At 39.7% G+C, this 14,726-nt stretch overlaps 1 protein-coding gene across 1 annotated transcript in view; it reads left to right on the top strand.

Moving 5' to 3' along the window:
* The first annotated feature begins 912 nt into the window (after positions 1 to 912).
* AMPD3 (adenosine monophosphate deaminase 3) overlaps positions 913 to 14,726 on the top strand; it is a 35,130-nt gene continuing 21,316 nt past the window's right edge. The window contains exons 1-6 of the mRNA XM_005141317.4: positions 913 to 977; positions 4,039 to 4,264; positions 6,450 to 6,645; positions 7,128 to 7,293; positions 9,484 to 9,703; positions 12,132 to 12,261. Of these exons, the coding sequence (XP_005141374.2) occupies positions 4,044 to 4,264; positions 6,450 to 6,645; positions 7,128 to 7,293; positions 9,484 to 9,703; positions 12,132 to 12,261 (933 nt within the window). The 5' untranslated portion in view covers positions 913 to 977; positions 4,039 to 4,043. The remainder of the gene's footprint in view (positions 978 to 4,038; positions 4,265 to 6,449; positions 6,646 to 7,127; positions 7,294 to 9,483; positions 9,704 to 12,131; positions 12,262 to 14,726) is intronic.

Below are 14,726 nucleotides of genomic sequence, written 5' to 3'. Positions count from 1 at the left end.
CTCAGACTATGCAAACTTTTGCAACTCTTCTTTGCAACTCAAAATTTGTAGTTACTTTTGTTTTCACTTCCATTTCTTCACCAGCTGTAGGAAGTAAAGGAATTTCTGCAGCCAAAAACCTCTGAGATTTACACATGGAACATTTTTCCTATACCAAGTCGGGAGGACACGGGGACAGCACACTTACCACAGAACCACCTGATTCCTCACACATTTTGGGAGATCTACCTCTACCCTGCTCATTACACAAATAGCCTTGCTCTTCAGTCACTATGTTCCCAGTGCTTCTCTGTGTTGTACAGATACTTTCATATTGAAACATCTTCAGATTAGACTCCAAGTACTGTAACCCAAATTTACCATAAACATCTGTAAACCTTTCAACTTCAGGGCCCAAAATAAGGTCAAATTATTTTACATATTAGGATCCTCATTCCTGCTGACTCATGCTTGTTTCGACCTTCAGTTATTTGTCTTGAGCCCTTTATCCGTAAGTTTATTAAAAAAAATACACCTGAACACCTGAGCGTGTCGCTACCCTGAAGGGCGGACATTCCTGAGGAAACTCCTGAGAGGGATACATCGCCAGCAAACCTACTGATCGGGTTTCATCTTTGCACCAGCCTCACGCCATTCCGGTCTCAGACCAAGGTTTTCTACATTAAAGCGCTTTTTGAGAAGGAGTTTTGAAACGAGCGCTTGTGAAGCAGCCGAGGGGGGCTGAGGGGGGCTGAGGGGGGCTGAGGAGGGCCGAGGCGGCGCGGCCCGGGTAGCCCCCTCCTACACCGGCGTGGAGACGTGACAGAGCGCCTTCTGTCTGAAGCTTCCGAAGGGGAAACGGAGGGAGAACGCTTCTCTACGCTCCTCCGGCCCCCACTGAGGCTCCGGCCCCGCCGCTCTCGCAGGTGCAGCCACGAGAGCCAACGAGCGGCAGAAGGAAACAGCCCCCGCCGCTGGGCGGGAGTCTCCTCACTGAGGTACGGACAAGGCGCGCACCTCCTCGCCCCGCCCAGCCAGGGCGACGGTTAACGGTCATCCCCCACCCCAACGGACTTGGGGACAGGCAGGCAGGGGGGGTAGTCTTGGTGGCTGGCCCGGCTTCCCCACCCTAGTGCCCTCCTTCCACCAGCTCCCGGCCCCACCTGCTGCGGAACCGCCCCGGTCGTGATGCTGCCTCGCAGGAAGCAGTGTGCGGCCCCGGTGGGGCCGGGGGCGCGGCAGGCAGGCTTCTCCGCCCGGGGGCCGTGGCGGCCATAAAGGGCCGGGGAAAGGGCGGCGCGGCACTGCGGTAGCGGGGTGGCCGGCCGGCCGGTGGGGGAATGCGGCAGAGGGGAGCGGCGGAATCTGGCAGGAGCAGTTCCTCCCTCCCTCCGCCGCCTCCTTCTCCGCCAGCAGCCGCTCCTGACAGAGTCTTTCCATCCGGGGGGAGCGCCGGTGGCGCGACCCACCCCTGCCCCAGCATGGCTTTCTCCGGGGCACTAGGTAAGTCCCGAGGCAGGCCTGGCCCGGGGTAGTGGTGGTGACCTTGGCAGCCGCCCTAGCGGGAGCGGATCTCAAGCGACCGTGAGCGGGCTCTTGCGCCCCATGGCCCGGCCGGTCCCCACCTTCTCGCGGTGGCAGGATGCGGTTCTCTGCGCTGCCAGCTGGCTATAGGTTGGGGTTTGAGGGCGGCAGCGGTTGTTCTTGTATTCATGGCGTGTGCTCATTACATATTCAAGCCCATTACATTCCTGATCAATAGTTGCTTTTAAAATAATCATCATTTTTCTTATGCAGTGTGCTTCAATAGCTTTCTTCTACAAAGGTGCAGAACCAAAGAACTAAGCAGTCTTTCTGTGAGAGTGGTTTAGGAAAAGAGCATTTGTTGGTTGCTGGATGGCATTCATACTCCCTTCCTATTCCATTAGTATGTCTAGTTGTTGCTCTCCCAGTTGCTCACCTTGGGTAAAAGGCAGCACTTATATAGAAGGATGCTGGATACAAGATCCTCATCACTTTTACAGTTCAGGATGGCATAGCTTGCATGAGTATTGTGTCAAGTGCATAAGCTAACAGTGATGTGGGTGAACCTACTTTTCGAAGTGTTTTGCGCCCTAATCTCTCATTTGTTTGAGTGGCGAACATGAGATCAGGTTCTGTAAGAAAGAAAAAATACACTTTGGTCTTGGTAGAAGACTGTACTTGTATCTCTATATTTTGACTTCAGTGTCTTACTGTAAAGATTTAAAATATAGTATGATTGCTCATGCAGTGTGTTTCTGACTGCTTTTTCTTTCTGGTTACAGTTTTCTAAGAGAAAGTTATTAGGTAATGCTAAGCCAGTCATAAACATGCAACCATTTGATTTTTCCTGTCTTAGCTAGTAGTAAAGATGTTTTGATTGCTGATTTAGAACCAGGAGAAGCATTATAATTCCAAATTTTACTAATGGTAGCATTCTTAATGTGGTCAAGTAAGTATACTGTTCTTGCATGGCTGAAATGGCTAAAGAGGCCCTTGTTGCTGGGAACTGCATGTATGGCAGTTATTGTTGATGACAACTGTGTTCACTGAGGTCAGTGGAAAGACTCCCATGACTTCATTGAGTTTTGAAATTGAGAAACCGAATCTAAGTTTGGATGCTTATGAGACATCATACTGCATTGTCATTGAATGATGTTTCTTATGTAGCTGTACTTGATTTTATGAAGACTTCATGCTAATTGCACAACAAATACTTTCCAGGCAGAAAAGCTGAAGACTCAGACCCATAGCTCTCTGAAACCAGTGATGTTTTTATGCTGGGGTGCAAGGTAGTTCTTACAAAATAAGAATACAAAATAATGTAGATGATCCTTACATTGCCATGTTTATGGTCCATTTATGGGCCAGTATATCTCGTCACCTTTTCATGTTGTATTTGCTTTTAGAATAAAAGCACAAGTGTTCTCAAGGCAACTGTGGTTGTCCACCAACAGGTGGACATTAATTAGAATCTTTTAGGCTGAAAACAAGGATCACATATCAAAAGGATCACATATCAACATCTGAAATTTGCAGCATGCCTGCATAAATGCTGTAGTGGGGGCCCTGATAAGTTATTCCTGGAACAATTAAAAACTATTATGCTCACTTTCAGCATACATCACTATGTAAATGAATACCATCTCGTAAAATATGTTTGTGTTTTTGTAACCAAAAGATTGTGAAATGCCAGTTTTGGACCCGGACTTCACATTCTGACAGTGCTTGAATCCATTTGTTGTGACATGTTCATCGCTATTTTTAACTTTGGTAATAAGAATTTAATCTTATTTGTTACAAGCTCCATCATACTGAAGGCATTCAAAAAGCTTTATAGTACATAATGAATAATGCTGGTCAGTAGCTTATAAAGCCTGTATTTTTTTCCCCTCCAGAATGCTACCAGATATATATAAAGCCCATATCCTATCTGCTTCCCACATACAATTCAAAAGCAGGATATAAAGTACTGAAAACAAATGGGGGGGAGGTGGGAGAAATCACACCATATTTGCTCCTGTTGTGCAACCATTTTACTTCAAAGCAGTTCCATGACTTTCTTACTTGTGGAAAGGACGGAGTGAGGTATAAATGTGCAAACTGCTCTTCTAACCTGTTTGTGGCTCTCAAATTCATGCAGAGTTCACTGAGCAGGGCAGGCAACTGTGTGAATGTGGTTTCCAAGTTCAGTGCAAGTATGTACAGCTATGTATACATTATATCACAAATAATATAGCCTGGCAATGCAAGTAAGTGGAATCTACTGTCAGATCTGTACATACGTATCTTAAGAATGTCTTAAGACCAAGAAGTGCCTGATTCACAAATTGGCATGGCTACACAAGTAAAGATTCTTAGTGGATACCTCTGGTTCTTGTGTACTGCATACTGGTTCAAATTCTGTGTAGCTGTTTTACTTTATTCTGTTCTTGCTCTAAGCTCTTAATTTTGATAGGTGTACCATGAAAAAACCCCAGTCTCACGCATCTTTATTCTTCTTGTAGTTATAACTTTGTCAATTATTTTCCTTGTTAGCTGAGATGCCCAGACAATTTCCAAAGCTGAACATCTCTGAGGTTGATGAGCAAGTACGCCTTCTAGCAGAGAAAGTATTTGCTAAAGTTCTCCGAGAAGAAGACAGCAAAGATGCATTGTCACTATTCACTGTGCCTGAAGACTGCCCTATTGGGCAGAAAGAGGCTAAGGAAAGGGAGCTGCAGAAGGAACTGGCAGAACAACAGTCTGCAGAAACAGCTAAAAGGTTTGTTCAGTAGTTTTTTTCTTAGTAGAAAACAGTTTTTTAAAATTAGGTTGAGTTAATATTGCAATAACTGGCAAATAACATCCTGCCTCTTATTACTTCAAGAGAAAGTTCAGCAGCAGGTACCAAGGGCACCTGTGTACTATCCTCTGCTGTGCAGAAGGTGGGGGAATTAGTCCTCAGGAAGTTGAATTGGTGAGGTTGTCACAGCTGCATTTCCAGCAATAGCATAGATACTGCTTATGCAAGTTTAACAAACAGCATAGCTGGGTAGAAATAAACACAACCCAAAGACTAGAGTCAGTAAAAGAAACACTTTCTGCTCCCCCCTTTATTCTAGTTTAATTTGGAAAACCAGAAAATTTTGTTACAGAGAAAATGACAGTGGTATGATATTTTTTTTAGTCTCTGTAAAAATAGATGAAAGCGAAGACATCACATTTAACATCAAGGGAGAAGGTGAAAAGTGCTATTGGCATAATGAGGTTATTTGTAGGTTTCCTTAACTCAGAGATAAAATCTAACCACTATTAGTCACAAAAGCACGCATCTTGAATTTTCTCAGGGGGAAAAAAAAGTCCAGTCCACCCATGAATGTAATGAAGCCAAACCTCCTGTGAAAGAGGTGGCCTTATCCTGGTGTCAAGCTGCTCCAGTATCTGAACTTCAGTGGACTGGCTGGACTATTCCTTAGAGTCACATGAGCTCAGCAGCAGCCTGACACCAAATGGCTTGGACATACACAGACTCTTCAAAAAGCAAGCAAACAAGGAAGCCTTTGAAAGTGATAGCTAAACACATGTACTAGCTGCAGACAATCAGTTGGGCAATGCTTGGCATCATATTTCTGGAACAGAAGGGAGAAGAGTTAATTTAGTTAAGGCATGACACACTGATGATACAGGCTGAGACTTCTGGTCTTGAATTGTGCAAGTGGGTTTCCCAGTTGGCATGTTCATAGACATAAGCAAGCACAGAAGGGGATAACTAGATGTTTTAATTAAAAAAACAATTTAGTATCTATTTCCTCCTGAATTTAATAAGTTTCACTTCTAATTTAGGAAATTGTCTTACAGAAATATGTTCTGTCACACTACCTCAACTTTTGTACCAGTTTAACTGTGGGAAGTGGGATATTGTAAGTATGTTGTTTACAAGTGGGAACAGAACAGGTATTTATCCCTGTCCTACCGGACTGAAGTGTACTTCAAGGACAGTTACATGATTAAAACTTCTTTTGGTTTCAGTTGTAGTTGATCCAGCACTGCCTTTCGAGAATTTCGTGCTGATTTCTAAGGTGGCTACCAGTACTTAAGAGCTGATGGAATTTAATCATAGGGTAATAATTATTACAGCACCCCATGTTCTTATTTTTTAGAATTTCACAGAATATGCAACTTCCAGAGAGTATTCCAGTATTCCTTTTTTTTTTTCTTTGTGGTTTTACTGTCATTTTAATGTTTTGGCACTTAGTTTATAAAAGAAGGAACTATTTCCACAGTGTGAAAATGATGTCACAGCTAGTTTATAACATAGTTACTTATTATATGAGTATTTAAAATATATTTAAATAAATGAAGTAAGGAAAATAAATGAAATTTTTGGAGATACTTCAAAACTTCACTTGAGATATTACTTCATGGAGAAATACAACATTCCTTTTTTAACTGATTTGTCAGAGGTATGCGTCTGTCACAGTTGCATCAAAATTTCATATGTAGTCATGCAGTTAAAGTTGTGAGAAAAAAGATGAGCATGTAGTTATTCCTTAGGCAGTGTTTGGTGAGACTTGAGCAAAAGGGTAATATTAGTTACCAGAGTAATATAACATAGCATGGCTTTGATACACAAGTCTATACCTTCCCTCAGGGCACTAAATGGCTGAATTTGTAAGAAGAGGAACAAAATAAATGTAGAGCATCTTATGGGAATTGTAAATAAATTCTGTCATATTGTGTTCATGTGGAGGGTAAGTGCAATTGTGTGTATCAATGTAATGTGAAATGTCAATAGAAAAAAGCTACAAGCACAAATATTTTATGGCTAATATTTTTTCCTGTCGTATATGAGAGATAGCATTTGTAAGAGCTCTTAGGGGGTGATTTTTTTGCTGCAGTCAGTTTTCCAGTGTATTCAGTGTTTTATACCATGGCTTATTTTTATGCTTTATACCATGAATTTATAGGAAGAAAAGTTTCAAGATGATTCGATCCCAGTCTTTGTCATTACAAATTCCATCTCAGGAATGGAAAGCACCATCAGCCAATCCTGTTCTGTCTCCTGCAACACCAGTTGTTCCAAGTGCTTTTCTGCCAGTTCAAGTGCCATACGATGTACCAGAGTTTCAGAGAGTTTCAATTAGTGGGGACTACTGTGCAGGGGTAAGAAACCTTTTTCACGTTGCGGGGAGGCAGCTGAATACCAAACCATGTTTGGTAGCCAGTTTGGTTGCCAGTTAGCAAACCAACCAATGTATATAAAGTGTGACATGACGATATATGGCTCTCTGCCACAAACTGTAAATTGCCTTGTGAACACATCAATTTGTAAAACAGTTCAAGTCAAGGTCAGGTCATTTTATACTTTTTATCTACTGGATTTAGTTTTTTATGGTAAAAGCATAATCAGGTATTCAATAAATGGGTAATATATTGTAGGAGGAAAAAATATGTGTATTTTGCACATTGGATTTGGACTCTGTTTCTGTCACTGGCTTCTTGAGACTTTGGGCAAGATCCATACTGTCAAGCCAGATACACTAACCTTTCTGGAAATGCAGTCTCCTTGTTACTGGTGTGGATTCAGTTTGTTGCTGAAACTACTGTTTTGTTTTTGTCAGTATTTATCCAGGCTTTCCTTTCAGGTTACAGTTGATGATTATGAGCAAGCTGCCAAGAGCCTGGTGAAAGCTCTTCTCATTCGGGAAAAGTATTCTCGTCTTGCCTACCATCGCTTCCCAAGAACAACATCTCGGTATTTGTGTAGCATGCAAGATGAAAAATGGAGGGTTGAAGATGAAGTGTATCCAGGTGAGTATTTTTGTTCTCTTTAAACATGTAGAATTAAACCCATGCACTGCTGTCGTAAAGATAGTTTGGATTTTTTTGATGATCTGTTCTGAATGTCTTTGCCTCTGTAGTTTATTCTGTTAGTAAGTGGTGGAGAATTACTGCTGGACCTGAGTTATAAATCCTGTGTCTAATTTGAAACTTTGAAGCTGTCAAAAGCTAAAACCCCCCACACTAGATGTTTATTGATATTTTTGTTTTGTTTGTTGTTTTTGTAAGGAGTACACTTGTGAAGCTCCAGAAAAAGCTGTATGGATAGGGTTAGAGTGAAGAGTCGTTTGTTCTGATCTTGGCATACTGAAATTAAAAGGATTATGAGCTCATCTTCATTGTAAACTGCTGACGCACAGTACAGACATGCCAGTTAGCAAGCCCTGAATCAGTAATTTCACAGTCATGGTACACTTACCAGGTCAAGGCTGAAAGCTGTATAGTCATATTGTTGGGCATTCTGCCCAGTTTAATAAACTCTCATCACTCAACAAGACTTATTAGGTTGACTGTATTCCCCACTATAAATGTCATAAGTGGTATCTTATGTGTCGCTTAGGTGGGTTGTGTCTTGAAAGCTTTGCTTGTGCATTAAACTGTTGTCACTGCTAGTTTTGGATTTATGTGTGAGGAGTAACCTTTGGTCTGTACAGATGCCACTGTAGAGGTGTCCATATTGTTTTTTAATGTATTCTAAGCTATAAAGTGACATTTTAAATCACGTACCCTCTAGCTCAGTGTTTTAAAGCAGGTGAATGAATTAACATGTTTTTATTATGTAGAAAGAATGTAAAGAATATTCAAAACAGGAAATATATTTTGGAACAGCTAGCAGGGAGATATTTTCAAGCTATTATTAAGTTAACTTATTTACAGTTATAATTTTTAAATTTTCTGTCTGATTACAGTGTCTTAAATGGTACAAGTTTGAGCTGGATAGTTACAAACTGATACCATTCTTATCTCTAATATTTATACCATACATTCAGGTGCTTTAAGTGAATAAAAGGACCAGTTACTTATTTTTTTTTGTCTTGGCTTAGCTGAATAGGTAAAAGAAGTAGCCTGACAAGTCTGAGCCCAACAGTGCAGTTCGGTTGACATAAGTGTGGTTGAGGCACATACTTTGTGCTGGTTGCAGGGGTAAGATACTGTAGAAGCAGCATTGAAAATTCACTAACATGAGCAATAGTGTTTAAGTGTTCACATAAGCTGAATCTCCCAGAAGTGTGTGCATTTACCTGATTCTCAGAAAAAAAAAACAACCAAATTTGTTATTTTGTCAAGGAATTACAAAACTGCACTGAACAAATCTCAGCTGTGCTTCTGGTACTTTATGATTTTGGTCATTATCAGAAGGCCAAGGGGAAAATTGTAGTTGTGTTTTTCTGTCCCTGGCTTCTACACTTCTTGGTTCTACAAAAAAAAAAATAATTAAAAATGAGGAGTTTTATTTTAAAAAAACAAACACAGACCCTAAACACAAACAAACAAAACCCACAAAAAAACCCCCAATAAAACCACAGCAAAACCAACCAACCAAACCCAAATAAACCCTACAAACCAACCACTGCCTTGATCAGAGTGAGAAGCACAGAATCAGAAGTTATTTCCTGCTCATTGGATTGTGGGAATAGCAGAGGTGAGGTAAGGCAAAGCCTGTTCTTTTCTGACATATGTTTCCAGATGAGAACAACTGCATTACTATGTGCTTAAATACAAACTAACAAAATTACTACAGTGAGTCAGTAGGTGGAAAAAAATGGTGGGCACTAACAACTGTTTTATTGGTCAAAAATCTCAATGATACTTTCAACAATACTAATTTAAGTACTTCTGAAAACTTATTTTGAATCTTGTGCTGTCATACATTAATAAAAAATAGTATTAAATATATTTATACATTGATTCAGAGAAGTCTAGTGTATAATATTTGAAATAAGGTAGGCACTTAGCGTAGAGAGAGATTGCAATTAAAGCCTGTCAGAATAAAGCTGTGTTGTAACAAAAGGTCTTTTACAGTAACTGAAAATGTAAATTTAATGGGAAAATTAAGCTCTTTTTGAAATGAAATATTATAGAAGCGTAGAGTCCTTTTTGTAATTGCTTTGCTTTTTGTGAAAGCTATTTTCTCTAAATGTAATGTAAATTTATTTCCAGATTTCCATTCACCCCCAGAAGAAAATGAAGATCCTTACAATCTTGATGATGCTCCAGACAATTTGGATTATGTTATCAAGATAAAAGGTGGCATTCCCTTTGTTTACAATAACAAAGAAATGATGGAACTCAATGAGCCTCGGAGTCTGCCATATCCTGACCTTGAGACATATACCCTTGACCTGAGCCACGTTCTTGCTCTAATTGCAGATGGTCCAACGTATGTTTCTTTCTTCTCTGTCCCTTTAGACTGCTGGTTACCTTGTTTTAATACTTCTCACTTTTGCAATATCTAATTCCTCAGTATAATCATTATAAAGTACTGTTTTGTTTTCCTCTTAAGCATTACTTAAAAGTAAAAAAAGCCAAGTACAGATATATTTAATTTCTTTAGTTTATCTACATCAACCATGGCAAAATGAGAAGCAGTTAACAGAGAAGCAAGAAATTGGCCAAATGTTCCCATTGAAGTCAGATCTCATCCAAACTTCTTGAGGCATGGAAACTGAAACTTGAACCTTGCCTCTTTTGTTTTGGCCCATACTGAATTTAAGGTTTTTGAACAGTTGTCTGGAATTTCTTCATGTCTGTTCTACTCCTGCTGCATGAAGAGAAGCCCTGCATTTATAGAGCATACAGAACAGCTCAGAAATGTAAATAGTCTGTCTGATTTGTTCCAGATGTGAATTAACTGCTCATGTGTTGCAAAACTGCTCCACACACACACACAATCAAAATAGATCTGAAATTTCCCAGAACCATCAAACTCCTGGGAAATCTCTAAAAACTAGAAACTTAACAACTCTAGAATAATAACTGACACACTCGTGACAAAGCAATGTCCTTGTCCAGTACATAATGAGAACATGTACATCCAGGTTTTTCAGTTTACTTCCCAGCTGAGTACTGGAACCATCAGGGTTTCTCATGGCCTCAGTGCTGGGAAAGGAATCCACCTTAGATGGAACAAAGCAGGAACCTGATTGCTCTTTTAACTATTCGCCCTGCCTGCCAGCGCTACATTTCTAGTCCTGCCAGTGGAAGATCATCATTTACAATGTGACAAGTTAGTTGCACCTGATGCATTCTTTCTCTTTGACTCTGTGTCTGACACCTGCAGCATGATCCGTCTGCCTTGCATATTGATAGTGACAAAGCAGATGGGCTGAACAGAACTGCCCCATTCCCTAAGGGCTTTTTCAAGGGCAAAAGCCTATGTTTCTGCCAGCATTATCAGCACTGCTGCTCCAAATCAAAGCTAGTTTGATTATGCTTCGTTTACAGTATGCAGTGGGGAAATGTATTTCCAGTTTCAGCATGTTATATTCCAAGAGAAAGATACTGAGAAGATAAAGGACAAGGAGGAAGAAGTTGAAACACAGGTCATAGTGAAGACCCTTCTTTTTGCATCTTTTGTTAACAGCATTTATCAGGAAGCCGTAAGAAGGGCCTTGGAGGATGTTAGAACACCCAGCACCTTTGTGAACGCAGGAGCAATTATATATTCCTTTCACTTCTTCAGATTAAGCTTTTGCAGGGTGATTCACATTTCCTGAGTCCAGTAATCCTGGAAGTAAAGAGCATAAGCTCTCTATGTGGTATTGTTTCCATGTTTGTAGCAAGACTTTTCTGCCATTTATGTCTATCACACATGGGGCTGCTTGGAGATCAAGAACCCATTACTCTTTAAGCCTTACTGTTCTTTAGCTGGTGGAAAATCTCACCTGTACTCACCAGTTTTTCAGTGTCTTGAATAACAGAAAACCCAACAAAGACTTCCTGCAGTGGGCAAATGTGTTTTGATCAATATCAGATACAATGAGACTGTGTTTGAATTGGACGTTCAAGTGCATGATGGGATTTGTGTCCCACTAAGGAGAGACTGTCAACAATAAAGCAGAAAAAAGAAGGCTGTTACATGACTAGTGCTACAAAAATATTGTAGATTCACTAAGAATTGACAGATGGTGAAGGGAATAAATATGTCAGTGGTTAAAAATAGAAAGAGAACCATAACAGAAGATGAAAGCAAAGGCAAAGTAGGCAAGCAGAAACAAAAATGCATGATTTTTTCAAAGAGCAAAAGAAAATATTTTAGAGAAAAGGTATTTCTACACAATATGTGTTTTAAAAATGTAAGTATACTGGATCATAGCTTGGCTTCTTATATTCGCATTGAAAAGGCAAATAACCTGGGGAGTTGTTTGTATTTTTTGTTGTTGTTGTGTTTTTTGTTTTTTTTTTTTATGATACCCATAGTGATCTGTAGTCTGGATTCCTGGTGGTTTGTTATATATGAGGTGATCTGCTCTATTGAAGGTATAGTTTCAGAGTTGTAGCAGTTGACATCACATTTGATTACAGGCTTTATGCTTTCTCTGATCATCATTATTGAAAGAACTGCGTTATATGCACAGATGCAGTGATAAATACTTCAACTACTTAAAGGACATAACATAGTTCTGTAGAGTTCTGTTTGAGGTTTGGTCTGAAATAATATTGGCTATTGAGTGCTAACCAGTAGAATAAGAGGAATGGATTTGTCTTGGTCTTCATAAAAAAATTAAAAAAAATGTGAAAACTTTCAAGTTCTTTCTGAACTGAAAATAGAAATAGTTTTAAGTTGACTTTTGTGTTTTCTTTTACAGAAAAACATATTGTCATCGGAGGCTTAACTTCTTAGAATCTAAATTTAGTTTACATGAGATGTTAAATGAAATGTCAGAATTTAAAGAATTGAAGAGTAATCCACATCGAGACTTTTATAATGTGAGAAAGGTAAGTGGGAAAAGGGTTAAAGGCATGATGCTCTGAGTAGGAGTTCCAGCAGTTTTGCTTTTCTTGCGTGGGGTGTAGATGATATACATGAAGTGATGTGTGCGTAGCGCTCAACTGAACTACATTAAGAATATCAAAATTGCTCTACATGGGAACATGCCAGGAAAGTGAACTTGAATGCAAGTGAGTTAATTGGATTAGGCTAAATTAATCTGTTTCACTTATCCAGAATCAAAGGAGTTTAACTGTATGTAGATTGCTTCAAAGGAGTGAAACATTTAATCAAATTAAGCTCACTTGGATTATGAATAGAAATATCCATATGGAGCTTCAATTTATTTAAATTAATTCACTTGAAGTCAGTCAAGTGCATTTTCCTGCTTTCATGTAGGTAAGTCATACTAGACTGTAGTAGGAAAAGCTGTATAGGTTTTGGATGAAAATTTAACTTCATATTGAAAAAAAACACTTAAGTACATGTCAAAAGTAAAAAGACCTCCAACAGAAACTGAACAGAGGGTTTGTGCTGCCATCAGTATCTGGTCAAAAACGTCTATGGACTCTGAAAGAAGTTATTTAGCTGTCTGAGATATGCTGGGGCTGTAATTAGGAGACAGATAGGGGAATGAGGGAGCTGATTTAATTTCCTGATGTATTCACACCCAGGGGAGCTGCTTTCTCTTCAAAGCAAGGAAGCACCAGTGTTAGCCTGCTTCTGTTTGCTTCCCTTTCTTGAGCTTAAGAGGAAGTTAGTGGAAAGAGAATGCTTTTTTGATAGGTGAGATTTCTTCACAAATCAGTAATTGTTGCTATTTTTTCTAACCACTACAGACCCATTTTTATATTGTCTCTATATGCAACTGGATGACTTAGTCCTTATGTTGTAACTTCAGATTGAATTAATTACACCAAGAAGTCATTTTTGCTTTTTCCAATAGTGCCCAGTGTGCTAGCTGCTGAATGTTTGTCACTGTTGTGGTAAAAACAAGCAAATATAAAATCTGCTAAACACAAGTGCTTGATGGGTGTACTCCTGTCTATCACAAGGCTAGAAGCAGATGGGTTGGTAGGTAAATTCTAATGAATTTCACACTTCTGTCTGTTAAGTGCATGAACAGGAGGATCTATAAGCTAATTCACTTAGAGCAGGACTCAAGTAGCAGAGGCTTGACTCCTAACTTGACGGTTTTCTTGCATAACCCTGGAGAAGATATTACTCCATACTGATTCGGAGAAAACTCCAGGAACAAACTTGCCAACAAAGTTTTCAAGCTGACAAGCAGGTATTCTTTATTGCGGCGCCGGGAGACACGGGGGATAACTCCTCCTAACGTGTGTCTCTCTATTACTACACAAGCCATCCTTATATAGTCCCTGGGCATACATACATATTCATGAGGCTACGTATGGATTACATCATTTTCCAGAAAGCTCCCCGCATGCGTACAGAACTGTGGTGGTGGTCTCTGAGGGTCGTTTACTTCTTCCAACAATCTTCATCACTTCTGGCAGCCTTTGAAGCACGCGCAGTAGATGCTCATACCAGTTTAATTGGTTCACTAGCACCAGAGACATAATAATCCCCCTATCCTCCTACTTATCAGTTAGTTTACCCACAGCCTATCCTGGACACCTGCTATTCCCAGATACTCCTTATCCCTGTGTCCTCTTTTTCTAGACTGTTTTTCTTAAGACCACATCAACTATAACGATTTATCTTGTGCCAGTATGTTCTCTAGCTGTACTCTATTTTTTCTATGTATTATGCACCTCAGTAATTTTCCACTGCTACTGTTACAAAGCCATTGAACTTAACATTGCTTAAAACTAATTCTAAAGGTTTATAAATTCCATTTTGTGATTTTCTGTTCCCCTTGTTTCAATACCACATTCAGAGAAAACATTTCACTAAGTGACAGACATTGATAATAAAACACATGGTGGTGGAGGGGTGGGAAGGGCAGAGTTGTGGATCTGCCTTAGACAGTCAATTTGATTACTTGAGAATCTGTAATTGGTAGGATTGTACTTGCTAAGTTCAGCCTTTGATTTAAAAGCAAATGTTCAATGTCTCTGAGCATATCTTAATTATTTTCTAATTATTTGCTATTAAATAAGGCAATCTACAGATGGTTTAATGTTGTTCAGAACCACAAAATTTCCATCAATTCCACTCTAGCAATACTCAAATTCAGGAGTGCAGGAACAAGCTTGCTTTTCTCTGCCACAGGTCATTCCTACTGAGAGTTATTGCTTGCTGCAGTGTTAGTCTTTCTTAAAATAGTATTCTTCTGAAGCAGGCTTATAAGTAGTATTTTTATGAAGCACTCTGAAAAGTAAACTGCATTGTAGAGTTCCTGCAAGTCCCCAGGTAATCTTGTTTTTCCTGTCTTGCCAACTCATTTAATGTTTGGTTCTGTAACTTCCCCAAAGTGCTTCCTTCCTAATAACAGTTTTAGCAGTGA

Source organism: Melopsittacus undulatus, chromosome 4 (genome assembly GCF_012275295.1).
Source record: "Melopsittacus undulatus isolate bMelUnd1 chromosome 4, bMelUnd1.mat.Z, whole genome shotgun sequence".
Taxonomy (NCBI): Eukaryota; Metazoa; Chordata; class Aves; order Psittaciformes; family Psittaculidae; genus Melopsittacus; species Melopsittacus undulatus.
This window is presented reverse-complemented; position numbering and strand designations above follow the sequence as displayed.